General features: G+C 42.8%; 3 protein-coding genes across 3 annotated transcripts in view; 1 reads left to right on the plus strand and 2 right to left on the minus strand.

The window, feature by feature from the left end:
* Window positions 1-1,235: 1,235 nt before the first annotated feature.
* Window positions 1,236-3,437, minus strand: LOC103706281 (WAT1-related protein At5g07050-like). The gene is made up of 7 exons (XM_008790338.4): window positions 3,160-3,437; window positions 3,000-3,062; window positions 2,774-2,890; window positions 2,305-2,554; window positions 2,020-2,178; window positions 1,758-1,909; window positions 1,236-1,618 (listed from the first exon to the last, which is right to left on the minus strand). Exons 1-7 carry the CDS (start codon window positions 3,351-3,353, stop codon window positions 1,351-1,353), a joined length of 1,203 nt encoding a protein of 400 aa, XP_008788560.1. The 5' UTR covers window positions 3,354-3,437; the 3' UTR covers window positions 1,236-1,350.
* A 5,473-nt stretch (window positions 3,438-8,910) lies between these two features.
* LOC103706329 lies at window positions 8,911-9,777 on the minus strand. The gene has a single exon (XM_008790388.1). The coding sequence runs from the start codon at window positions 9,775-9,777 to the stop codon at window positions 8,911-8,913; it is 867 nt and encodes a 288-aa protein (XP_008788610.1).
* A 12,890-nt stretch (window positions 9,778-22,667) lies between these two features.
* Window positions 22,668-27,717, plus strand: part of LOC103706280 (protein DGS1, mitochondrial-like) — a 32,515-nt gene continuing 27,465 nt past the window's right edge. Inside the window, exon 1 of the mRNA XM_008790337.4 lies at window positions 22,668-22,977. Coding sequence (XP_008788559.1) covers window positions 22,745-22,977 — 233 coding nt within the window. The 5' untranslated portion in view covers window positions 22,668-22,744. The remainder of the gene's footprint in view (window positions 22,978-27,717) is intronic.

The raw sequence follows: 27,717 nt of genomic DNA on the forward strand, positions 1-27,717 counted from the left end.
ATCTCTATAACTAGAATAACAGAGGAGGTGACACCAAACATTTCAAAGAAATGATGCGGTTTCTTGCTTTAAATATGTGGGAGAACACCTCATGAGATTCAAACACAGGACCTCCTCCATTCGGATGTAGGGTGCGAGTGCTCTCAGCTAAAATCCATTTTCCCAGTCTAATATTTCCAAGTGTTTGAAGCGAGACTAAATTGTATCACATATATATGTGCTTTCAATCTTCTCATCCAACTATAAATTCTTTTAATATGATATGGAACTTTTCTTATTATCTTAAAATTATCTGTATTTCCTGAGAAGAGCAGAGTTTATCACAGTATGGTTCCAATTGCTTAAAATGTGACTTTTTGGAGAATAAAACTACGTAACATCTATTTCAGAAAGTAGTTCTTCACTAAAGGAGATCAAATAACTAAGTGCCAAGAAAAGGGAAAAATTATTGTTGGGCAAATGATAGAGTAGTACGTTTGGGAGATGGATGATGATGTTTATGATGATGGCAATCATCAAACAAGTGAGTATCCAACATTTACTTTGGTGACCTTCCTAATTATCTAGATTGAATGGTTTGAATGAGGGAAAATGGTTGGGTTGATGGGTCTCTTCCATCTTCTGCATCAAGGGGAAAGAAAAAGAGAAAAAGCTAGATTGAGTGGCTACTTGTTTGTGCAATAATCCCAATTTTGTTGTTGCTCTTAAGCATCCATTTTTTTACCTTACAGGATCTCTTTCGAGCATATTCATTATGGAGAGCAAGCCTAATCTTTTATAACATTTAACAATTTGCAGGGTGGTTGTTTTGCTACAGGTTACTTTCTGAATATATTCCAAGGCTTTCCTTCAAAAGGTGCACAACCAAATCAAATTTGTCCTAACATGATCGAATGCATGACCTCGGTTATATACTTGTCCAAATGCCGAATTGGAATCACGAGTCTAGTCAGCGAGATCTGCATTCTAGTTCGTGATTCATTATTCGAACAAAGTCATCTATAAACTTATTCAAAATAATTGAGAAGGGTTGCTCCCTCTAGTACCAACGCATCTAGTTCAGAGGGACTTGGCTAACTATTCTGAAATACTCTGATGGTCTTGTTATGAAGAAGAAGAAGAAGAAGAAGAAAAGGAAGCTAATTTGTGTTCAAAAGAGAGGTTATAAAATTCTCTTCATTATATATCCCAGTCTGAAGTCTGCTTACAAGAAGTCCACTACATCACCAAAAGGTCAAGAAGAAAGATAAGATGGCCAAAGACTAAAAAGAAAGGAATAACACTCAGTGAGCTCTCTTCCTCACTATCTCTGTGTGCCTCTCTCCTTTCAGAAGTACTAGATAGTAGAAATTAGGCCTTTGGTGGTTCCACCTTCATGGGAATCTCTGGAATTGGGAATCCAACTGCCATAGTTGACAGGTCATGGGAGGTGGAGAAACTCATGCCATTGGCTTTCTTTCCCTTCTCATCCTCGTTTTTTATATCTATGCCCTCCCCATTTCCTTCACTTCTTTTTAAAGCTAAGGGAAGAGCCATGGCTTCACTCTCCTTGTGCTCTTTGTACTTCCCCCAGAGAACTGAGTATAGGCCCACAGCAATCAAAACTGCGCCAAGAACTCTGCATCCATAATAACAAATATTGGTAATACTTTAGAATTGTTGTCTTGAAGTTACAAAAAAATAAAAATAAAAAAACAACAAAATGAACTTTGTCTTTCTTTGTTATAGAATTATAGGTATGAACATGGCAATCTCACCCTCCCAGGTAGATCTTCTCTGCGAGGATGAAAGAGCCCATGATGGCAACTATGATCATCATCAGAGGACTGAAGGCCGAGGCAAAGACTGGCCCTCTTCTCTGTATCACTAGTCCCTGGACATAATATGCAATGCTAGATGTGACAATCCCCTGCAGTGGTGTATTCCCCCAAAGTTATTAGACTCTAGCGAGAGAGGGAGGGAGAAAGAGAGAGAGAGAGAGAGAGAGAGAGAGAGAGAGAGAGAGAGAGAGAGACTAACCGCATAGGCAGCGGCAAGGAGGTTCATATCCCAGCCTATGGTCCAAGCAGAAGGCTTGTGCTCCATTACGAGAGTCACAGCAATGGCTTGCAGGGTTCCCATGAAGCAGATCAATGTTGTGAGAGAGAGCTGAGCCGAATACTGTTTAAGCGTTACCGCCTGCAAGAGAAGAGCAACCGAAGCTGTCACTTTGTTTGCTATAAAGGAAGCGCCATGGATAAGCTTATCTGCTTGGATAGCTGAAACGTATAGAAAAGCTTCAACACTTGTTTTATGCTAATTTACCTGGAGGACAAAGAGAGAAGCCCAGGCTAACGTAGCTATGATAACGAAGATGGAGCCCTTAATCCAATCCTTGTCGCTTGAATCTGTGGTTTCTGGTGCACTTGATCTATGAGGATGGACATGCTTGGTCCACACCATCTCCATAATAGGTCCTTTATAGAGGGTCATCAACATGGCTCCTGCCACAGTCACAAAAGTCCCCACCACCTTGGCTTGGCATCTAACCTTCTTCAGATCCACCTTCTCCATCCTATTTCAGCTTCACCACATTAATTAAAGCAATCAACTAATAACTCAAAATAACACAAAAATTATGAGAACCCATGCAGGCGTATATTTTGTCCCACCTCGGTTATGCACCGAGTAGATCTTAGATATTTATGCATAAATAATATCATTAAGCTAAGCTAGGTCTTGGATTATTACAAAAATAAAGAAGTAAAACTAATACCGTCCCTCTCGAATCTACCTGCATAAAACTGCAATCACAAAAGTCATGGCCGGTAGAATGTTGCTCATGGCACAGGAGAAGGTTGGAGAGGTAAATTTCAACCCCGCATAGTAGAAGTTTTGATCTATAACAGGCCTGTATTATCAAAATAATTGTCATTTAATATTCTCATCAAAATTATGATGGTAATCTTTCATGACATGTTACATAGAGCTATTATGTATAACAATGTAAATTAACTAACCCAAGGAGACCCAGCACAAATATCTGCACGAAGATTGAGAACGTGATCTTGGGCCAAACCTTCCTATATATCATGATACCAAGAATTCATTAAACATACGACGCCATAAAACTGTGGCATATGAAAAAAGTTGTCAATTGTGAAGATTTTTGATTGATACCGCTCAAGGATAAGTGCAAATGGAGCAATGGAGAGAGTAGCAAAGGCATGGCGGTACACGACAAGGACATAATGGCTCATGCCATTGTTGAGGGAGACCTTAGTGATGATGTTCATGCCTGCATAGCCAAATTGGAGAGAGATCATGGCGATATAGGGCTTGGCCCTCTGAAGGAAACCACTGCAGCATCCCATGATCACTCAAGAAGAACACTAAGAGAGGCTGAAGAAGAGAAGGAACCCAAGAATTCAACTGAAGAGGCTTCTCTTTTTTCGCCTAAGCCTAAGAGGGCCATCCCAAGCTTCCATTTATAGTGTTGCAAGAAGTTCCGCACTGGAAGCCAGGGTGGGCCCGCCGCAGGGAGGGGAGTAGTCTGATTCCACGTGGGAAGTAAAGACAGTGGGGCCCATGAGTAGGATAGTGGGGTGCGAGGGAGTGCGCGCTGACTGTGGGTTCCCCTCGCACGGGTGGGGCCATTTGGGACGCGGCGGTTCGAGCGTACGACCTCCACCGCGAGATGCTGGATGTAGAGAATCGACGGCTGAGGTTTCTTGACGGCTCGTTGGGGGTAAGGGCTCCTCTCTTATTGGATTCCATGTTTATGTGATGGTGACCACGACTTTTGAAGTCACGCGTGTCAACATGTAGGTGAGGATGAGGGAAATGACACGGGGAATTGATGTAGCATCCACAATGCTCCTTGCCATGGGGAACCTGACCATTTAAATGGGTCTGACCTAACTTCGGAAATTCTACCGATTATGTAATTTGGCTTGAGTCTGATTGATCAATTAATTGATTTTAGCTGGACTTTAATCAATATTTTGAGCCAATCTTTAGTCGAGTTTGTGGCTGATAATCTTGTTGCCTTGTGCAGGTCAAGCTCAATTTCTTGCAACTCGGAAAACCCTATTATTGAAATTTAGGTTGGGCATTGAAAGTTGCATAGCCTAAGCTTCCAACTAAAACTCAATTTGAATTAAAATTACGTATGCAATTACACTTCTAGTCCCACCTAACAAGTTATATATTGGCCTAGGTCATCCAGCCTTGTGCTTGAGGTAGCCTAACTTAAATTGAAGCTTTACCGCTTGCTTGGTAGTTGATAATCTAATCACACATGCACATCTAACACCTTTATAAAGATGACAAGGACTTCTAACGGATGCTTACCTTGTTTAATTAGATAGACACCCACCATGAATTCGTCTCGAGATACTTTTTGAGATAAACAAGAACAATTTTAAGCATATATCTCAAGATTAGTATATTTTTTATCAATCTCCATTCATGGAAAGAATTAATGGAGCTTCAGGCCAGCATGCCTAAAAAGGCCTAAAAGTTGAGTCAATAATAGTTATACTGAACAATAGTGATAAAACCTATTTTCTCTATTAAGGTAATTAAGAGAGAGAAGAAAAAGAATAAGAAGGAACCAGTATTGTCCCTCTAACCAGAATCTAGGAGACTACTCAGTTTCTCTACAATTCTGAGGCCTTCGAGTGAGCCCCAAGATGATCTTTGTCCTTGGATAAAATCCTGGCATTTGTTTCCCTTCGAAATTTCTCTTGTTAGGCACTAGCCAAATGCATGAAGTTAAAAGCATAACTTATTTTAAGTGCTAAAAGCATCATTTGTTGGGAGCACTCATTCATGCTTGTGGAATAGTACAAGGAGCCTTAAATAAATGGAAAAGGTACTGGTTTAGACCATCATTAGGGTACATTAATAGTTCATTGCTTGCAAAAAAAAAAAAAAAAAAATCTAGTTTGGCTTTTCACAAAGAAATTAAAGAAAAAAGAAAAAGAAAATATTTGGACCTACAAATTTTAGTTTGGCAATTTAGCATTAATTTGACTATCCTCTATATATTGTACAAATTTTCACGAGTTAAGCTAATCCCCACCTCCCACGCATTAGAACTTTTTAATTACATGAAATGATGGTCTCCTAGCATTACTCATCTTATAATTGAAAAGCTCACCTAATAACCTCATGGGGTTGTTTGGTTGTTTAAGAACCTCAATTTCAACAGCCATATTGTTATGTTTTAATCAAAAGGAACTCGGACGATCAGTTTTAATACATGTTCGTCGTGGTTTATGTTATGATTATTGTCGGCACGTTTCGACCCAAAAAATCCGATGGATTGATAAAATCAACATTATACTTGGTTCAAAATGGATTGAATTTGAGTTGCGCCAATTATCTATAATAACCTAAGACCTCGTTCAAAAAGGTTAGGCGAAAAGTATTATTTAGGTTTCTTGATCTGTATAAGTACCCAAAATCCATCCAGCAAATAACTGATGTAGAACTGAACATATGCCCGCATAGGTCATCGCATTACCGATCTAGTCTGGCCTGCTTGCAGCCCTAATGATAGGTATAATATATTAACATATAGATTTGAATTACTTCTGCTTCACCTTTTTTTTTTTTTTTTTTTTTTTTGCTAATGCGGGTGGATCATACCTGACGGGATCGGATACACCCAATAAGGTCAAAAAATAGGATACCTCGGAGTGCCAAGGGCAACTCCCCATCACCAATCCACAAGATGCCTCCGGAGTGACGAGCTACGTACGCAGCTACCCAATCCGCGGCACCATTCCCTTCACGGTAAATATGTTTGGCCTGAAAAGCCCATCCATCCCCCGCCGTAGCCCAAATGTCACGGAGCAAGGGATGATCACTACCGCCACCCCTTAGACCCCCCTGGATCCAACTGATGACGGTGGCCGAGTCACCCTCCAGGATGACGGACCTAGCCTATAAGACATACCGTGCATGGCAAAGGCCCGCCCAGGCTGCACTCAGCTCCGCACTCGGAACCGAAGTGTCAAATAACTGACTGCCACCGGCAGCCACAACCCTGGCAGACGGGTCCCGAATAACAAAGCCCGCGCCTCCCCGCATGCCACCATCCAAAACAGACCCATCAAAGTTGACCTTGAGGAAACTCGGGGGTGGGGGCTCCCAGGTGAAAAACACCGTACGGGAAACTGCCGAAGCAAAGTGGGAACCCCAGGTGTCCCGAGCTATCAAGGTCCCTCCAACAGGGATGGTGTAACCCAGCTCAGCCGCCTGAACGCGGGCACACTCGACCACAAATCGCGGCGACATACGACGTTCGTCGAAGGTACGAGCATTCCTAGCCAGCCAGATCTGGTAGGCAGTGCAGCTCGCTCGAACAGCCCCCTGGCGAAGCAGCGGGGACTCCGAGCCCTGGCGCATGGCCTGTAAGAACGGGTCCCTACCCCGCCATACGACCTATGGGACCCCTGCCAGACGCCAAGTGCCCCTAGCCCATGTGCACCGAAACAGAGCATGATCCACCGTCTCGGCCACACCACAAACCCCACACACCAATGGGATCCTCACACCTCGACCTCCAAGTACAGCCCTAGTAGGAAGGCGGTCCCAGACCACCTTCCAGAGGAACAACGCTACCCTCGGGTGGAGCCCCAATCGCCAGATCCAGGCACAATTCGGGCCAGGCTCGTACTCCCGCCTAAGGATGCGGGAGAGATCGCCCATCCTGACCCTGGATCTGGTAGAGGAACTCCACACACGTACATCTGGTCCGCCACTCCGTGGTAAGGGGAGTGAGCGGACCCGCTCCGCCAAATGCTGCCCGAAGAATCGGGCCAACTGAATCTCATTCCAGCCAGCCACCCCGGGGGTCATGAGATCACAGACCTGTAGACCCTTCCCAGCCTCGACACTAACCGTAGTCGGCCAAAGCCGCAGAGGAAGGCCATCGACCCATGGGTCCCCGGCTACATCGATGCTACGTCCATCGCCTATCAGCCATCGAGTGTGACTCGACACCAATGGCAAGTATCTCGCTATCTCACGCCATAAAAAGGAGCATCTCCGCCCTCCTCGGGCCCAACCCTCTGGGCCTGCCCCCCCATACCGGATAGTCATAATCCGACTCCAAAACCCCTGCGGCTCCAAGATGAAACGGGAAGCCTGTCGGGCGAGGAGCAGCTCTCGTCTCTCCAGGAGAGACACCACCCCTAGACCACCCTCCCTGAGGGGGAGGCAGATCCGCTCCCATGCCACCAGGTGCACCCCACGACCCCCTCCATGCGAGCCCCATAAGAAGCCCCGAAGAAGTCGCTCAATCTTCAGTAGGACAGATCTTGGCACCACCGTATTTGCCATAAGATAGATGGGCATGGAGCCCAGAACAGAACGAATCAGCGTGACTCTGCCCATCATAGACAGGGACGCTGCCCGCCAACCCTCTAGTCTGCTCTGAACCCGCTGCACCAACCCGGTGCACTCGGAAACTCGCAATCTCCTACCCAAGATCGGAACACCCAGATAGGTCCAGGTCCCGTCCTGCTCGGGCATCTCCAGAATCCTCCGAATCTCCCGTCGAACCCCAAGAGACGTGCTGGGGCTGAAGGAGATAGAGGATTTCTGGCCATTCACTCTCTGACCGGATATAGTGCAGTAGGCGGCCAAAACCCTTCTGATAGCCTGAGCGTCCGCTACGCGAGCCCGAGTCAGGAGGAGGCAGTCATCGGCAAAAAGTAAATGTGATATCGGCTGGGCCTCTGGAGCTGGGACATAAGCCCCCAGCTCTCCGGCGGCGCACGCAGCCCGCAGCGCCCGAGACAGGACATCAGAGCAAATGATAAACAAATACGGAGATAACGGGCATCCCTGCCGAAGCCCCATAGTAGAACTGAAAAACGGGGATGGAGAGCCATTGACCAAGATAGAGAACCTCGGTCCTCGAATACACCCCAGAACCCACCCAATCCATGTCTCATGGAACCCCATACTCTCCAAAGCGAGCCTAAGAAAGCTCCATCTGATTCTATCGTAAGCTCGTTCCATATCCAGCTTGACAGCCATCAGGCTTCGCCGCCTCGAGGCCCGTCGAAGATCCCACATCATCTCTTGGGCCACCATAATATTATCGGAAATACTCCTACCACTCACAAAAGCACCCTGCTCCTGACAGATGATGCCAGAGAGGAGGGGCTTCATACGATCCATCAGTATTCTTGCCACAACTTTATATAAAGTAGTGCACAAACTGATCGGCCTAAAGTGGCTCGGCTCAGCCGCGTCCTGACGCTTTGGTATAAGCGTGACAAATGTGGCCTTCCAGTCGTCAGGCATCCCTGACCGACTGAAAAAACACAAGACCGCTTCCACTACTGCAGTCCGGATAATACCCCAGTATCTCCGGAAGAAGAACGGTGGGAAGCCATCTGGACCAGGGGCCCTATCCTCCCCCAGTGCCCAGATAGCCTCACGCACCTCCCCCTCCATCACTGGTCGAACCAACAAAGCATTCTCGGTCATATCGATTTGGGAATCAGCCCTCGGGAGCTGGCCGGTAGCATCAGACCCACTCTCCTCCTCCGTCCAACGAGAACGAAAGAAATCAAGCAGGATATGGCTGATGGCCGAATCACCCTCCACCCGGTGGCCCTGCTCATCCCGCAAGGATCGGATCATATTCCTCTGCCTTCTGATAATCGTAGAGCGGTGAAAGAAACTAGTGTTCCGATCACCCTCTCTAACCCACTGAATTCTGGATTTTTGTCTCCAGAAGATCTTATGTTGACGCAGGATCGAGTGGTGAGTGGCGAGGAGTCCCCGGAGGCTCACCATATCGGCTTCGGGGAGCACGCCCACCTGATCTTCTCTTCTTTGATAGTCGGCAATCGCGGCCTCCACATCCTCTAACTTCCTAAAGATATCGCCCACTACCTCACGGTTCTAACGCCGAAGCCGTCGCTTAGTCAGTTCCAATTTACGTGAAACCCTCTGCATGGCATCACCGCGAACCGGCAGACTCCAAGCTCCTCGGACAATGTCCCAGGATTGAGGGAGAGACAGCCAAACCTTCTCGAAGCGGAAGGGGCTTTGGTGACTAGAACCTGATACCGTCGAAATCAATAAAGGACAGTGGTCCGAAGCGATCCGGGGTAGATGACTAACCCTGTAGGAAGGAAATCTGGTAAGCCAGTCAGTGGAAGCAATAGCCCTATCAAGTCGCTCCCACACCCTGGCTCGACCAGCCTGGTTATTACACCAAGTGAATTGTGGGCCAGAGAAACCTAGATCTACTAGGCCGTTACGCGAGAGGAAATCCCGAAACTCCCTCCTATCCATACTGTCGGTGAAAGCCCTACCTCCGCGTTTCTCACTCCCCTCCAAAATGCAATTAAAATCACCCACTATCGCTGTCGGGAAACCCTGAGCGATTAAGTGGGTGAGCTCATCCCACAAAGCCCTCCTGGTCCGATAGGCAGTGCTAGCATACACACCGCACAAGACCCATGGTGCAACATTAGGTTCCGAGATAATCATCAGGACCTGTTGGGAGCAGTTATGGAATACATCAACTGTAGCCACACCCCGCTTCCACAGAGCCACAATACCTCCAGACAACCCCTGGGATTCAACTACATATGTCTCCCAGTCAACCTCAAACCGCCGTAATACACGACCTAGCCCTCTACCGGATAGTCGTGTTTCATAGAGAAAGCAAATCTCTGGACTATGGATCTGAACCAACCTCCTAAAGGATGACATGAAGGCCGGCTTAGCCGCCCCTCTACAATTCCACGTGAGAATCCTCATGGGGAAAAGTCCGAGAGGTCGGCCACAGGTGCATCCACCCTCTGGGCCGCAGGGTCCATCACCTCCTCGTGATAAGGATCGTCTCGCTGACCCTCATCCATACTAGCTCCGGACACGACTCGCAACACTGCCGCCTTCACCCGTTGAACGACCGTCGAGTGATCAGCGGATCTGCTAACTGCCCCCTCAAAACCACTCGGGTCATCTACCCCAGGCTCCATGAGTGCAGGCGCGACCCGCCCCACCAGAGGATCACTCATAGGGCAGTCTACACAGGCAGGGAGTCCACTAGCCATAGTCGCGTCGCCCAAATCGGGCCTGCTTACGGCACCCTCCCCCTGTCCCACATCCACCTCTAGAGGGCCTAGAGTAGTAGGGATCTCAGATGGCGAAACCACCCCCAGGGCCTGGGCCCTAAACTGGAAACCAGACCCACTGGGCCCCACCTGCTCGGCCAGCAGCTCAGGCCCACTGGCAGGCCCAATGGCAGGCCCCGTAGAGCCCAAGTGGGCCATGAACCGTGGAAGGCCCCCGCCCACTGTGGCCTTCTCAGAGGCCTCCGCGCGTGGCCCAGCCAAATTAGGCCACGCGCTGACCACCGCGCGACTGGCCTGGGAACCTGTCGCGCGGTTCACCGTATGCATCACGCGCGCCCCGCGATCGCCCTTGGGGCCCGCCCGTCCCCGGCCAGAGAGGCGGTCCACATCCAGTAGCGGCCCAGCATTTCTGGGCCGCTTCTTGGACCGGTTCTTGTGCTGACCCACCAAACCCGCGCTCGGCTTGGCCTGATCCTCCGTTACCGAGTCAACTCGCCACGCGATCGTGTTGCCGAACGAGGCAGCTCGAGAACCCCCTTCCTGCCCACCGGAAGCCAGGGCCCCCACCACCACCGGCGGGGAGTGGCGACGGGCCACTTTGGTTGGTTTCTGCCAACCCTCTAGGTCCAGCGGGGACACCGGAGGCCTGGGCGAAGCGACCGGCGAGGACGGCAGAGAGGGGGGCACCCCACTGGAGGCCTCCGTCGCCTGCCCCGACTGCGGCGGCGCTTTCTCCTGCGGCGGTGCTTTCTCCCGCGGCGGCCGAGCACGAGATGTCACCAACCACGGGCCATAGATCGGCCCGGGAACCTCCTCCTCCGGTTGGCTCCCTCCCGGCGGCGCCGGAGCCCCAAACCGGCACCCTAGCTCGAGGTAACCGATTCTCCCGCACCGCACGCAGAGATCCGAGATACTCTCGAAGACGAACGGCTGCCAGAGGGCCTTCGTCCTCCCGAGTATCCGGATTCCTGGGAGGAGGGGATCAGAGGCATCAATCGCCACCTTGACGCGCGCAAAACCCATGGCTCGGCGCCCCTCTGTGACACCGTCCACTGCCAACGGCCGCCCGGCCTTTGCAGCGATGTCCAGAATGGTCGAGGTCGACCAATACTCTGGAGGGAGCCCGGGAAGCCGGAGCCAGACCACCACCGTGTTTACCGGATTTTTCCTAGGTAGAAAATCCGGCGTCCACGGCTCCATAGCTAAGAGTTGCCCCGCCACCACCCAGGGCCCCTCCGACAGGGCGCGGTCCCGAACCTCCGGCGATCGGAACCGCAGCGCAAAGTGGTCTTCGGCTAGGGAAACCGCCACCACCTCCCCTGTTTTTTTCAGTCGGGCGGCCACATCCTTGGCCACCCACTCGACCGGCACCCGCCGGCCGAGGCTCCAGCCAACCAACGCAAGTCCTTCCCACTCCCGGCGAGCCGCCTCGATGGGCTCCTCCGGGAGCTCGAAGACCGAGGAGAAGTGGTGGCTCAAACGAGCCACCTCCGTCTCCGTCAGCCGGTGAATCACCCACGGTCCAGGCCGGACCCGACCAACGGGTCGCTCCCCTTTCCACCCCGAATTCGTACCTTTTCTTTGAGCTGCAACCTCCGCCCACGTCCTCGGCGCCGCGGGCAATTTCGTCGGATCCTTGCCTTCCACCGTCGCCGACCCCGACGCCTGCTCCCCTACCGTGCCCGTCGACGCAACCATCGGCTGCTTCCCCTTCTTCCGGGCCATAAGAACTCCTGAAACAACCACAGCAAACAAGGGCAAACAAACACCAAGCACACCTCGATCTCCGCCGAACAGCAGGCCGCAGCGGAGCTCTCCGGCCACCGGCGAAAAGATCCGTTAGATTGGTAGACCTTTCTCTCTCCTCAGAGTTTCTCACTCTAAAGAGCCGTTATCCTTTAACAAGCCTTCACAGCGATTTTATTTTGTAGAGTCTGGCTTCAACTCAAGAGTCAAAACATTCTCTTTGTACCCAGTATAAGTAGAGCTGCTGCAAAACAGGGCTTTTGACAACCATTACAGGGCCAAGATGAGAAACCATGAAAGTTGTGGACACCAAAGCCTGACATATTAGTGGAATCCTTGCTGATAGCACCAGGTTGGTGCAACCCATGAAATGCCAGGGGTCCCCTTCCTTTTATAGGATATATAAAAAGGCAAGGACCATAAGCTGAGTCGAGTTAGAGAAGCTCAAGGAGTCCATAAGCCCACCTGACCTCATTTCAGTACTAGTCTAGTAGCCGCCAGTTCCCACTGATCCCATTCCCAGGCACAGGCAGTGAGGCAGGACCGACAGGTGAGTTAGTTACTTAGTTTATTAATTAATTTTTGGTCCAATTAATTTTTATTTAGTCAAGTAATTAATTTAGAATTAGTTATTTTTTGGTCCAATTGTAGATTGGTTGTGACTTCAGCAGTTCGGCGCTATTCGGTCTCTTCTCGTCGTCCAGTTCGGCACTATTCCACCTCTTCTCGACACAATTAAGTTCGGCACTACTTGTCGGGACCCGAGTTTGTTTTTCTTAACACAAATAAGTTTTATCATTTTTAACTTTTTTATATTTTGATTTGTTTGTGGTGTTTTTTTAATTGCTTAGTTTGATAATATTATTTATAGATTAAAATGTCTAATAGAAAATATGATTGTGGGTATGAAAAACTCAAAAAAAAAAAGAAAAATCGATAAACTCATTCAATCTCAAAAAGGAGCTCTAGATAGATTTGTTGTTACAAACAAACATAACACTACATCAAATTCAACTCAAGAATTAGCAATAGATAGTATTTTAATGGATCTTGAGTATAAAAGTTTAATTAGTAATTTTGCTTCTCAAAAAGCTAGACGAATTATTTTTAAATAAAAATTTTAAAATATTTTTATACTTATTAAAAAAATTTATTATTTAAATAATAATAAAAAAGGCCCTTTCTAATGAGTTCGCCTAAGGCCCCCAAATGTATTGGGCCGCCCCTGCTAGTAGGATAGGTACTGTTAGAGAGAATACAGGAGCCATATACATTTTGTGGTTCCAAACACTTGGCCACTCCTGCTCCTTACTTTTGGATGCCATCAACTGCCTATACTGAGCTCTTTGTATGCCTCCATTCTTTACAAGACCAAATGATCGCAGGCCTATCAACTGGTTGAAGGTTGAAAGGCTGAAAAGCCAACCAATACCAGGACCAAGTCTAGTGTTCAAGTGGGTTGGGTGGAACCAACAGACTTGACCCAAACCTGGAATCTGGCCCATAAATATGGTTGAAAGGCTGAAGAACCAACCAAAACTACCAACTCTAGTGTTCAAGTAGGTTGGGTGGAACCAACAGACAAGACCCAAACCTGAAATCTGGCCCATAAATATGGTCTGTTCCCTGAAATAATAGAGTTTGGCTACCTCCAAGTCAGATCCAACCCATACCTAGCAAGACAAAGGTGGACCTAGCATGTCTTTAGCTTGGCATATAGGTTGGTCCTAAATTTAGTCATGTAACCAATTAGTCAAGCACTGTGACATGGCAGACCAGAACCAGAATCAACATGAGAGCAACAAATTGATGGCTGAATGAATGGTTATATAACCTCAATCACCATGCCCATTGATGGTGATAAGAGAAGCCTTATCCAACCTACTTGGTCTCCAGCTGCTTTCCTATCTTAGGCCTCTTATCAAAGTCTTTGTCACCTCATCAAGGAAGGTTTCCAACCTCCTACTAAGATCTCTTGACATCAACACTTGAAGCAATCAGCACTTCCTCACCCTTTTCCATGCATCAATGTAGGCACAGGCATTTGTCCATTGACATCACACTAAGGCTTGTGTGCAATCAAGGAGCATGGAGGCAAGACCCGTCGGTCTACTCATCATTCCAATTACCTCTGGCATCGAGCGGCACACGGCCGACAAAAATCTCCGACTAGACGCCAACTTCTTCCGAAAAGCACAGGGTCTTCTTTCTGAAAATGGTGATTGTGGGAAGCTCTGGTTCATGGTAATGGTGAGTTAGGTGAGCCCTTCCATGTTCTAATAGATAATTAATGTGCTACTAAGTGAAAATAGATGGGACTTGGGGGAGTGGGTGTGGTGTTTGGGCTAGTGGCCTAGTGGCATTTCACAAGTGGGAAGGATGGAGAGGTTGCAAAAATTATGTTGCCATGACAAGGGGGTATGAGAGGTTCCCCACCAGCAATGTCCTGAGGCCTGGAAAAAGGGAACAACCTATTGAGGAATGTATACTGTCCCTACCTGTCCCTCCCAGCAAAACAATTGCTGTGGATATAGTGGGCACATGAAAATAAAACATACATACATTGGAAAAAAAATTAAATCTTGAACCTAGTAGACAAATGAGGTTGGCATGGATGTAACATAAGGGATTGATGTGAGAAAGTGGGCTCTTGTGTAAAAGAAAAACCATTTATGATTTGTTCACTACTAGTAATTGAAGATCTTGTGACTAACTGGATTTGTACAAGATTACAGTTACAGCATCTCTAACTCAGCTTGCAATCATTTCAATCGTAGGTTTCGAAGTTTAATCTACACTGGACTTGCACTTATGATGAAAGTGATACAGGAAAAGATGAAGTTGCAGTATCTTGAAAATTTAGAAAGAAACAAGCATAAAAGGAAGAGTGAGAGCTAAAGGTCCTGTAGATTGCCGTGTGGAATCACTAAAGGGTAGGCGTTTAGCTTTTCCTAGTTGACAGGACTTACAAAAACTTAACTTATTGGTAGATTCCTTAACGGGCAGATAACCAAGTAAATGATCTATAGTTGATTTTGAAGGGTGTCCTAACCTATCAAATTTAAGCAAATCTTATTGTGCGCAGTTAAACGAATCATCCATAGCCTTTGATCCCTTGCATGATAGATTTGCATGCAGTGTTTAAGTAGCAAACATCGCAGATCATGTTAGGCAACTTCTGCTGTGTCACAACAAGAGGGAGTCGAAAATATGGAAAAAATGCTTCAGGGAACCTGTTAGTGCATGCGAAAAATTTCTCAAGCCTACATAATGCTGGCTTAGTACCACCTTCATACCTTATACCAATTCTTGCAAGTTGCATCAATTCCTTCATGCTATGTGGCAGGAGAATTTTTTCTTTTTTTTTAGCATGAAATTGATGCGACCTCGAGGTCCCATAGTAAGTATCAATGAAGGCATGATGCACAAGTACATAAACTTGAATCCTATTGGTGAAGTTTAGATACCGACATGAACCAAGAAAATGTGTAACAAACTCTATCGATGCACCTTACGTCGTTCCATTACCATTAACTATAACACCTGATATTTTTCTTGGATATTTCACATAGTATTGTGTTTAATTTAAATGTGTTATCTCTCTGGAAAAAGAAATGATCAACTTTTTTCTGCTTCATGACAGTAGAAAATAACTTTTGGCTCTTTTCCCTTCTTGAGGACAATGCCCACAAGGCTGGAATGTCCAGTGCCACCACTTTCCTCCAGGTTATTATAGTGAACAAGCTGCATTACAGTCATCTAGAAAAGCACCATATAATTCCTTTCCAACCCCACCATCTCCCACAACCCAGACATCTTTTGATGCCCCTCAGCATGATCCCTTTTGTTTTTGGAGACATGCCGCTGCATTGGATATCTCTTCATGCAAAGGATATCTCCCTTCCATTGCCATTGCCACACCTCACCATTGCCATAAAAAGAAGACCCCATGATTGAATCCACCAAGGGATGAGATGTCAGCAATCAAAAGCTAGAGATTCAACTTTTGTCGTCAAAGATTCATCTCATTATGCCTCAATCTTGGATCTTTTATGTTCAATCCACAAGCCACTTGAGTGAGCTTAATTTGTTGCTTCCTCTCTCTAACTAAAATACTGACTGCTTTATGTGAATAATTGAGGATAGGAGAAAAAAGTATTTTCCATAAAATCTAGCTTGCCATTTTAGAACTTTGCATGCCATATTTGATTCTCATTTCTCTAATCATATATTAAATGCCCGATGAAAAATTATCTTGAAAAATTACTTCCCATTGCACAAAAAAAAGTCATCATTCTACTGCTTTTTTGGAGGAACTGTGAAACTTTGGAGCTCAATCCATCATTTTGAATGATAATTGAGAACTTACAGAACTAGGAGATCATGACAAGGATCACAAAGATAAAAGGTACAGATAGAAAGCCTTGTCTGCCCCAATTGTTCCATATCAGTTTCAAGCTTGCTTTCTATTGCAACAATTTCATCTTTCTTGAGTTGTTTTAGAGTAACCATCAAAATTTGGACCTCAATCCATCAGTTTGAATTATAACTGAATGTACAGGACTGAGAGATTGCGACAAGAATCACAAATAGGTACAGATAGAAAGCCTTGTTTACTCCAATTGTTCCATTTCAGTTGAACAAATGTCGTCGTCCTGATAGCACCTTTTCAAACCAAAAAGGACCTCTATTTGTTTCCTAGTGGTTAGCTGTGGAACTCACAACGCCTGATGCAACGAACCTGCTGTATTTTATAACTGGGACTGATCTGCACTCCACCCTTGGAAGATTCCTAGAATGTTGAACGTTTCTAATGTTACTAGTAAGCTTATATGGCTTAACACTTGAATTCTGCACAAGGATAGATGACCAGGAACTTAGAGACGAATGCAAATTTAATACAACAGTCGAATTATGTCGATAAGCTTAAATCACTAGAGGGATTCATCATTTGCTTCTAATAAAGTTCAACAGGATAATTATACACTAGTGGAATACACATAGCTTTCCCTCTCCTTGCCCAACTCTTTCGTGTTTAAAATAAACAGAAACAAGTTACTGGTGAATGACTAGTTGTAATAGAATTATTGTACAAGAAAGGAGAATGAAAAGCTTTTAGCTTTACATCTACAATGCATGATAAAGAAAGAATGCTGCTTTAGTTGCTGAATGCTACGTGTTTCTGCGATGTATACATGCAAGCACAAAAATGGCAGGATGATATTATATAATGTTTACTAGTCCTATCATTGCATGACACAGCTACCACTTTCCATGTAATTAGGCAAGACTGCATGTTTATCCCTAAACCTTTCAAATATGTCCAAGTGGAGTTAAGAAAACCCAAAAAATTGCTCTTCCTCTTTCCTTGGGAAAATCTGCTACCAGCCTAACATTAAGAACGTTACTTGATATCTACTGAATAAGATTATGGGAAAATGTGAAACCCTGTACTCGTAGTGTTTTAATCTATTGCTGTTCTATTCTCTGGAAGAAGCAATAACCATTTGACTACTGACCCTAGAAATAAAAAACTAATGAGGCTTTCATAGTTAAACCTATTCTATTCCTATTAGGATGGCAATATCTATGATCACCTTCTTCTTAACATACATTGTTTTGACAGTGCCAGAAAAAGCCTTGTTCCCAGGACTGGATATAACTTCTAGGCCTAAGAAAATGTCTGATTAGTATAAATGCATATGAAGAACAAGAGAAAATAAAATCTAATTTTAGAAGTTTGTTTTAAATGGATCTGTTTCTTTGCCATCAAAACCAAGAATTGAAAAATCCCTAATATCCTTCTGATCGAATAACATGTGCATAAGAGAGCCATGGTTCCCGCACTGATGACATCTCATCCTGCTTTTTTCAAGAAAATATCAAGAATTTTGGTTTTAGACGATATCTTAGAGACACCGCTTATAGTTTAAGATGTTAACCATTAATCTCCTTGAATGTTAAAGTAACTGTTCTCATTTCTTATCTTTACAAAATGTCTGCCATCTACACTTCGTAAACATTTGCATGCAAAAGTCATCAAATTGGGTAACAGAGTATTTACCACATGAATACTTCTTCATCCTGGATATGATATCCATACAGCATCAGAAAGAGTGATTTAAGCTCCATCCTTCAACAGAAGCTTTGAGAATCAACAGAAACAATGTAGAACTATCAATTTCCAAAGAAGAGCCATGGATTAATTGATCACCTGTTTCCATTCAAGCATACCTTAACCAACTATAGCCTTATTCCTCTCCATGGGTCAGCAGTAGAGATGAAGGCATGAAAATGTATACAAACAAAGTTTGAATTTTTTTTTGTGTGTGTGTGTTACTGTCTCTCAAGTTTAGCTTCATGTACACTGGCTCATTTGGTGCAAGCCAAGACATGAGCAAGAAAAGATTGCTACCTTCTTGGACATGCAATTTAGCAGAGGAGCAACCTTTGGAAGTTCCCTAAGTGAAAGCATCTGAAGGCAACATGTGATATAAAGAACTGCATTTATCACCAAGATACAGATCGTCGATCAACACCTCATATAAAGAATTGCTGTCAATGCAGGCATAGATTTTTGACCCTCAAAGATGTAAACCTATACCTTGAATAAATATATGCAAAGGATGCAAAACAAAAAATTTCGTATAGAGAATTGCATTTATCATTTTAGGGACAGATTTTAAGCCAAAGAACCACATGCATGCCATTATCAGAATAGCCTTTTGTTATGTGCCGTTAGCTCGCTAATTATGGCCGTAAATTCTAAAGAAAATCAGTTTGGTGGTCAATAGTGAGCTTAGAATTCTGGGTCATTTTGAGTGATGAACAACACTGTTTATGTAACAACCCAGGACTTTACCTAAAAAGGCTAGCCGAAAGGTATTATTTGGGTTCTTTAGTCATGTATAAATACCCAAAATCTTCTCGGCGATTAATCAATATAGGACTAAACACATGGATCCTCACAGTTTAATAGTGAACATTTGTTAAGACTTGAAATGTTGTCCCATTAGTGCACAATCACCTTGGTGGCCTTTTAACTTATAGTAAATCTAGTAAGTTGAGCAAGCTATAAATTTCAATCTAATATGGCAGCATTGGAAGCCTGAAATTTAGATAAGCTGTACCAGGAAGTAGTAGCAGGGAAAAAATATTCTGCCGTTGGAAGGATAATGATCCTATTGTTTTACATATATTTTCTGCATAAATAACAAAAGTAGAAAAAATAGCAGGAGAAATACAGCAAGATAAGTTCATAACATCAATAAACTTTATGCTTCGGATGAAGGATCACAATGATAGATTAGAGTTTTGATATCTCCACCGGTTCATTTCTCTGTCTGCGGTAGATAGGTGTCTCTCTATGCATTCTCCAATTTATTCTCTATGTTCCTTTCTTTATTGTTTGCAAGTCACACATAGGTTTCTTAAGATAAAGGTTCCTCAAGCAAAATCCTAAATCTGATAATGAGATAACCCTATCACATGCCTTTTCATAAGTAAACAATATTAAGGAAAAAAACTGACTGAAAAAAGATATCTAAAAATGATGATTGTAACTAAAGTCTGATCACCAAGAGCCTTCAATGCCTGAAAAAAAATTATATTAAATGCAACAAATAATCATTAGGGTAAAGATTACATGTTGGGAAAAAGAAAAAAGTCGATATAGATTTAACCGACTGAGTACCGACTGGCTTTGGCAAGTTTCTACGGAATCAATCCAAAACCCTAAAAAAAATTATGTTTTATATTTTTAGAAAAGAAGTAACCACTGTTCACGCATAATTAACAAACAAACAAGAAATTACAAGAAATATATTAGACACATTCAGGTATCAACACCAAGTATGGCATTGACTATTATAAGGCATACATCCTTGCAGCAAAACTGAGAATTATTATTCAGCTAATGGCAATTTAGTCGGCAATTATGTCGGATGAGCATGAAGAATGCCTTCATTCAAATAGAGCTACCTAGGGAGGTGTACATGCAACCTTTTCTAGCCTCCAAAGAAAACAATCCCTTGGTCGCAGTTTAACTGTTCAAGTTGCATCATTCTTGAAGCAAGCTTTACAAATGGATGCATTTACGATGCTGACAAATCCTCATGTCACTGCAATACCAACCTGGGCATAATGATAATAACTGGTGATGATTCTTCCACAGTAAAAACCAATTTTATGTGGCATTTCCAATGTTAGTTTTATGATATTGAACCCTAGCCCTAGTCTTATGGCACTTAGGCCCATAGCTGAAGTACACCATCAATTTGATTAGTTAAGCTTGTCCTTAAATGACTTATGCACTAGTAATGCACCATTCAAGCTTCATGTTAAGTTCTGTACCACTAGAATGTGCCCAACCAAGCTCCCACCTGGTATCATCAAATGATGGGTGGTCAAAGAACAAGCAATTCAGCCGTTGATGCCATGTCTCAGACATAATCAAGAAGGGACAAGTAAGCAATTCTATAGCCATTGTTGCTCTGTGTAAGAAAATATATAAATAAACCTATCTCATTCTATCAACTTAAGCTTTTGAGACAAATGGTGATTTCAACATGATATCAGTTCTATTAGCTTAAGCTTTTGGGATAAGTGGTGATTTCAACACTGATGAATTACCCACTATTGTAAAGCTAGGCCATCAATTTATTAGTAAAGCCTCAAACAGAATTTTAAGCACCATATACACATGGTACTATTTGCTATGCCAACTCCATTATTGAAGTATATATCTATATAGAGGTATCCTATATCATTAAGATATATGTTATAACCCCCAAACCCCACAACTTGAGCTGGTACGTGACTGCATATTTTATATTGTATAGCCTTGGGGAATATAAAAGGCTTACCGATTAAATAAAATTTCAACAAGAAATTCATTATTTTCGGAACAAGACAAGTAGTTCCAATATTATTAAGTAACAAGAGTAGTGCAATGCAATTTTCAAGTATCCAACAGTATCAGAGATCTTTTTTTTCTTCTATCTCTCATGGGTGAACCCCAAAAATCTCAGTTGACTGCTAAGCATCCTATGGCTTTGACAAAAAAAAAACGTTAGAAGGATAATATAAGTTGATAGCTCAATAAGAATCCTCAAGCTCATGTACAGCCCAATATGAATAAATAAATAAATAAGTAAATTAATAACTAACAATAAAAATTCTATAAGAATTAATATCTAGAACTTTAATTATATTTTCCACTACTCAATAGGCCATGATATCTCAATGCATCACATACAGCCCAAATGATAATTCCTTTAATATTGGTTCATAATCAACAACTTATAATCACTCATAACACATGATAGGGTTCAGGTTCAGCCAATATCCTAGAAATACTCCATTAGTAATTTATTTTTGGCTTTGGATTATCCATGGTCACATTTTTCTCGTATGATGAGGCAACAGATAGTATCATGTTTCCCAGATGGAACAATCGATTGTGTCATAATGTGTGTTAGGAAACTAGAATAACATGGCTAATCTAGTGCCTTCATCCACCCATGCATTTCAAGAGTGCATTTTAATTTATTTTTGACTATGGACTAACCACGGTTCTATTTTCCACCCATGAGGAGCAACTGAAAGTATCACATTTCTCACCTATAATGAGACTAGACAATCGATAATAGTATAGCTAGTCCAAAGTACTACACCCAGCTACCCGATTATAGAAGTCTTAGTTTTATTAATAGAATACACCAACATGCTCGCCTTACAAAATGCAAAAATATTGTCACTTTCTATGCACAATCAAGCTTATTTAATTTCTATAATATATTTGCACATATCAAAATTACACATGTATATATTAGAATTACACATTCATACAAGTAATCATGCAAAAAGGGATTCTTAACTGTAACAAAAAAAAGAGATCAAATTAGGGTGTGCCAATCAGGCCGCAATTACAACTAACTTATCTAGTTAACTTAATATTATATTTAATATAATTAAGAAAACTAATTTCTCTCATAAAAAATTTAGAAATTAACCAACCTATCTACGATCAATTGGCTTTTAGACATTTACTTATTTTTTCTTCAAACTTCTAGTTTTTAAGATTTGATGCTTAAAATTACCCTAATGCTAGGTTCCTAACCTACCTTGATCTAAACTAATTATCAAAACTAAATAAATAAACGTATTAAGGATTTACCCCAAAGAGTGGGTACCAATAATGACAAAAAAATCTGTTCCGAACTTAATTCGGATATATATATATATATATATATATATATATATATATATATATATATATATATATATATATATATATATATATATATATATATATATATATATATATATATATATATAACTCTTCACAAATCTTCTTCTAAGAAACAAATTTGATTTGTACATTAAAAAATTTGATTTGTGTAGCTTTACCTGATCTAATCTGCCTTATCTATCCTATCTAACTCTATTCGCCTCGGGATAAGTAAAAGGCAGATACGGGCAATGGACTACCTAACTTATATCCGATCCATTGTCATTCGTAATTCAATAATTCGAGGGTAAAACCTCATGCTAAATTGTTTCTAAAAATCAAAACTAACAGGTTAGGAAAGAATTCAGAGGGATGAAGTGGAACGGTGGAAATAAAATATGAGAGAGGAGATAAAGGTAGGGTCGCTCGATGGTCCAAAATTGTTCGGATTTAAGTGATTTGGGCAGAAAGAATATCGTAAGGCCCTCAATGCTGAGATCCAACTAGCGCGGCGAAAATCGGCGGCTAGCAACGGCTAGGCTCACGTAGAACTAACGTAATTTCAGGACAAAGTAGACCAAAACATACACTTAAAACCGTCCCCACGCGTCACTCTTCTAACGCCTCGCCTTCTGGAAGCCCCAAGGCTGCCCTGCCATCAAGAACGAAAGCCATGGCGTCTTCACCACCTCAAAACCCTAGAGACGACCCCAACGATGCGAAAGCCCTTATCTATTCCTATCCCATTCGGATCTGGAGGGCTCTCCTCGGCTACCTCCCTTCTCCCGATTCGAGCCTCCTCGCCAAATTCTCCAATCTCTCCCCTCTCCGGTCCCGGGGCCGATCTCGGGGGCGAAAGCCGGGCCTCCCGCTTCCACTGCACTCCAACGCCGTCCAATCCTCTTTGTAAGTCGTCTCCCCTCTCCCCCTTCTTTTCTTGCTGTAAATGGACCATCGCGAAGAGCAAAATTAACGCCTGAAGTGAACGAGATCTTGGTCTCGGGAATTACATGGATATTTGAATTAAGTTTTAGCCATTGTTGTTTTGTTAATTCATGGTTTATAGATTTATTTCCCTTTTTTACATAAGCTTTGTAATGCTCACAAATAAATGGAATCCATTTGAATCAAATAGCACATGCTGCAATGCTTGCGCTGAATGGTTCAGCGACACATTGGATCAATCCGATGTTGGATGCTTATAATTTGTAATAATTTTCCTTTACATCTTGTATTTCTTGATTAGTGTTCCGAATTAGTATTTTGAGTAAATTAGGGTAGATGAGTATGCTAAGTTTAATCTTTGATAATTTAGGTTGAGTGGCTGAATTAGCTGATTAAGGTAGAAGTAGTTCAGCTCTCTCCTGTTGTTTTCCAGAGGGTAGTACACGATGGAAGATTGGAATATTTGACCTAAAGGCTGTGAATTATACATGGTACCATAAGCACCAACCCCTAAAATTTGGGATTAGGCACAGTTACTATATTATCTGTATTGTTGAAAAATTCTTGAATTATTCTAGCTTTTTCTTTTGACAAATGATTCTCCAAAACTAAATCAATCCAAAATTATTCTCCAATTATACAAGAATTTTACAATGTATTCACGAGTTATTCACGACTAACTTAAAAAGTTTTTATACGTTACAGATTTATAAAACCATATACTGTTGCTAGTGGCGATACTTTTACATTTATTATAGAAAACTCACATTTTTCCAGCTGCGCCGTTTTTCTGATTCTTAAATATCCAGGCTCTTTCGACACTTTTAATTTGCCCCTTTGTTCTCCAAATTCCAAATCATTACTTAGCCAAATTGTTCCCAAACGCCAAGCTCATGACTATGGTATGAGGATCATGTCTGTCACTCAAGTGTTTAGCATAAATCTTAAGTTCGTCTTCCTATTCATTTTCAGAGCTCAAACCTTTGTTTTATTTCATTCTTTTCACATATTTGTCTCTAACCTTCTTGTTTATGAAAGTTGAACACTTTGGTATAGATGTATCATTCTTCGGTACAACTTGTTAACACTAACCCCAGGGTCTACTGTGCCAGAACTGGGCCCAGACCGGTTGCCCGACGGCATGGAACGGTACCTTCCCGCATCGTTCCATGCCGGCTCCGTACCAACACAGTAGAGGACACAGTAGAGGAGGCGAGGGAGAGGGCGAACGGGAGAGAGGAAAAGAGAGAGAGAAGAGGAAGAGAGGGAGGGAGAGAGAAGGAGGGTGGCGGGGGCCGACGACTCGGGCGAAGGAGGCGGAGGAGGGCTCTGCGAAACAGGGGTTCGACCACTTTTTTATTTTTGCGACTTTTAAGTATAGTCGGCAAATCGCTTGCCGATTTCACTTAAAAATCGCAAAAATAAAAAAGAGGCAGGACCCCTATTTTGAACAAAACAAGAGAGCTAGCCGCGGAGCTCGGAAAAGCCTCCTCTGCACGGCTCGCCGGGCTCTACCGGCCAGCCTCTACCTCCCTCTCTCTTCCTTCCTTGACCTCTCCCTCCTTCCCCGCTCGCTCTCTCTTTTCCTCTCTTTCATTCTCCTCCCCCTCCAGCGACAGGTTTCGCTTCCGTTGCTGGAACTATCCCGGTCCGCTGTTGGGGGGTTAGCCTATTTTAGTTTCATGCTTTCACTACCCTGGCGTCATGAAAACTTATAGAATTGTCAATCCGTATTACATGCCACATAACATGGCATAGAATATGGGTAAATACCACATCAAGTTGTCTAAATAATAATCATAGTATTCTTTGAATTGATCGAGTGTGAATTTCTTGGGATGGAGGAAACCTTAGGAGGAGCTTTTTGGCTTTTGGAACCACAGGACATGACAATGGAGTGTAGCATCACAACAACTTTTGTCATTCTGTAGCTTTTTTGAAACATGGACTAGTCAACAATTTGATCCTAATATTGGTTTGCTTGAACTTGTATCAAAGCTGTTGAATTGTAAGTTGCTATTTCTAAAAGACAGTGTTTTGTGCTTCTTCTGCGGTGTAGAATTTATACTGTATCAGTATTTCCATATGTGCTCAAATGATCAATAGCTTGAACTCAGATTTACCAACTTCTTTGGCAGAATAAGTCAAAATGTGTTCTTGGATCAAATCTCCAACTTTTATCATCTTTGTGTTAGGTTACCATTTAATCATGCAATCTTTTTTGTTTGAGTTTGAAGAGGATGACATTGCTTCATGTTGGTGTCATCTTCAAGGGTTAAATATATATGATCTGATAGAGCGAGAGTGTGTGTCTACACTTGGAGATGAAAAGAGTTCCGAAAAGGTTCTTATGGACTTAAAATATCTGTCATTATAATTTCACCACCCAAATAGAAAATGATTTATGAAAAATCACGTCAATAGAAATTCTTCAAATTGCTGTAAGGGTGATAAACTACATACTAAGGAGTCAAAGTGTTAGGATGATGAAATTTGTGCAGTTCATTTCTGGTGATATTTGGAATATATGATTGGTATTCATGTAGTGGTTGTGGAAGAAACTTATTACATCACTTTGTCGATTGAGGAAATGCTATATCATTGAGTAGTCATAAATAAGCTTTGAAAAAGACTTCTTCTTCAAACCTACGACAAACACGACCACCATGGTTTCAAATCCCAATGGGATATCCCACGAGACACCAGGACAAGGTATTGTGCCAAGCAAGGTTCGCCGTACCGGTACCGAATCCCGTACCGGTGCCGCACTAGTATAGGCGTACAGAGTGTCGGTACGGTACGGTATGCGGTACGCCAGGCGTACTGACATTGAGGTACCGATGCCGGTACTCATCGGTACGGGTACGGTATGCCCGGTACCGACCGGTACAGCATACCATGGTGCCAAGTGTCGGGACAGGATTGTCCTGCCATCATCCTAGCGTCCCATTTAGAGCATCTTGGGACATTTTCCATCCCAAGTGTTGGGACAGGGCGGGATAGAGGCACATCCGTTTGATAGAAAAACTGTGACGACCCTGTCCCATAGGATTTAAAACCTTGACTACTACCACAATGATTTTGGAGGAGAGGATCCACTCTTGTAAGTTAGATTGATCTTTTGGTCTGAGCTGCAATGATTTTTTGGGTCAGACTTTTTTTGGTTCCATGTCTGAAATAATTTCAGACTTTGCATATCAGAAAAAGAAACAAAAGAGAGGATCTATTTCATATTTTTCAACATTGAAAAGTTTCACCAGTTGCCTTTTCTTTCGGAGGACTCCCTAAACCTATGATTTCTGAAATGGAATCCTCAAAAGAAATAATTATAAAATTTGAAGACAAGAGAACATGGGTTTAACTACTCCTTGTGGTTGAATCTTTCTGTTTGAAAATTGAACTGTTTGCTCTGCACAGCCTTTTCAATCAGCCATCCAATTCCTTTCACTCTTTAATTAAATTTTTTTTAGGTCTCCACACATGGCATTGGCATGATATTAGCTGCCTTTATGATTGGATGGTGTCCTCACTAAGATTTTGATAAAAAAATATTAGCAAGGTCCAGCAATGTAATACTTGGTCTGAGTGGCTGCATATGCCTCAGCTTCTGTGGGTGTAGCCTGGTTACTGCATTGCATTTGTTCAATGTGGCTTCCATATTTGGCTGAGCTAGAGATACATAAAGGCCAAGCAAATATGATTGGCCACGTATGTGTTGTGATAGTGGATTGTTGCCTGATAAGTCACTTTTTGTAGAAGAAGATTGACTTTTCATGTTCTTTTGAAGATTAGTAACTTATTAGTTAGGTCCTTTAGATTTAGTTATAAGTCATACATCGTGGTATCTTTTGTTTTGATGAGTGATCATTGAATAATTTGTAAAAATTTGAGCCATGTTCTTTGCATTAGCATACTTGAAATTTATATGTAGTTTGCATAGGGATTTGTTGTTACTAGTTTTAACATTATATACTATTACTAAAATGAGTTCTCAAATGAGTATGAATATTATTATTTTATATCTATAGTCAAAGGATACTATACTGTACCGAACCGAGCGGTACGAGGCGTACTATACTGTAGCGGTTCGGTACTAGTATGTGGTACGGAGGGCATACCGATACTTTACACCGAACCGGCCCCCATACTGGGCGTTCTGACACAATAACAAGGTGGCACTGGTAGACGGCCTGGTACTAAGATGGCGTACCTTGTCTATATTTCTACTTTTCGTACCTATTTTATGAATGTTGCTATTTTTTATATTTTTTTAACATACTAACCTGCTATGCACCTACATCCCATATGCACTATGCATACCTTGAATACATGCATTCTTTGATTGCTTCTTACAAACTTTGCGAGGCCTATTATGTCATCTAAACTAGTGGCCTGTTTAAGCTTATTAGTCCACCATGATCCTTTTATCTTCTCCACCCATCTCAATGATCCCTTTTCCTTGAAAACTAATCTTGTAACACCTAGAGTCACTAAACTAATCCCTACTTGTTAATTACAACAAGCATCTCTTTCTCCTAATTTGCAACAAGTAATTTTTTTTTGGGCTAGACTGCATGCTAAACTTTAAAACTTGGGTAAAAGAGTTAAAGGTTCAAAATAATGATGGACCCACCAACATAGGGATCCATTTTATTGATCTTGAATTCTTGATCTCTATGAGTTGTAATTCTTAGAAACTAC

This window comes from Phoenix dactylifera, chromosome 3 (genome assembly GCF_009389715.1).
Source record: "Phoenix dactylifera cultivar Barhee BC4 chromosome 3, palm_55x_up_171113_PBpolish2nd_filt_p, whole genome shotgun sequence".
Taxonomy (NCBI): Eukaryota; Viridiplantae; Streptophyta; class Magnoliopsida; order Arecales; family Arecaceae; genus Phoenix; species Phoenix dactylifera.

What these genes read in the sequence shown, in the direction of transcription:
- LOC103706281 (XM_008790338.4), bottom strand. Translation starts at nt 3,353, where the DNA reads ATGGGATGCTGCAGTGGTTTCCTTCAGAGGGCCAAGCCCTATATCGCC. An exon ending in CTTCTCTCTTTGTCCTCCAG is followed by an intron (nt 2,179 to 2,304) that starts GTAAATTAGCAT and finishes CTTCTCTTGCAG; the next exon opens with GCGGTAACGCTTAAACAGTA. An exon ending in TCCTTGCCGCTGCCTATGCG is followed by an intron (nt 1,910 to 2,019) that starts GTTAGTCTCTCT and finishes ACACCACTGCAG; the next exon opens with GGGATTGTCACATCTAGCAT.
- LOC103706329 (XM_008790388.1), bottom strand. Translation starts at nt 9,777, where the DNA reads ATGAGGATTCTCACGTGGAATTGTAGAGGGGCGGCTAAGCCGGCCTTC.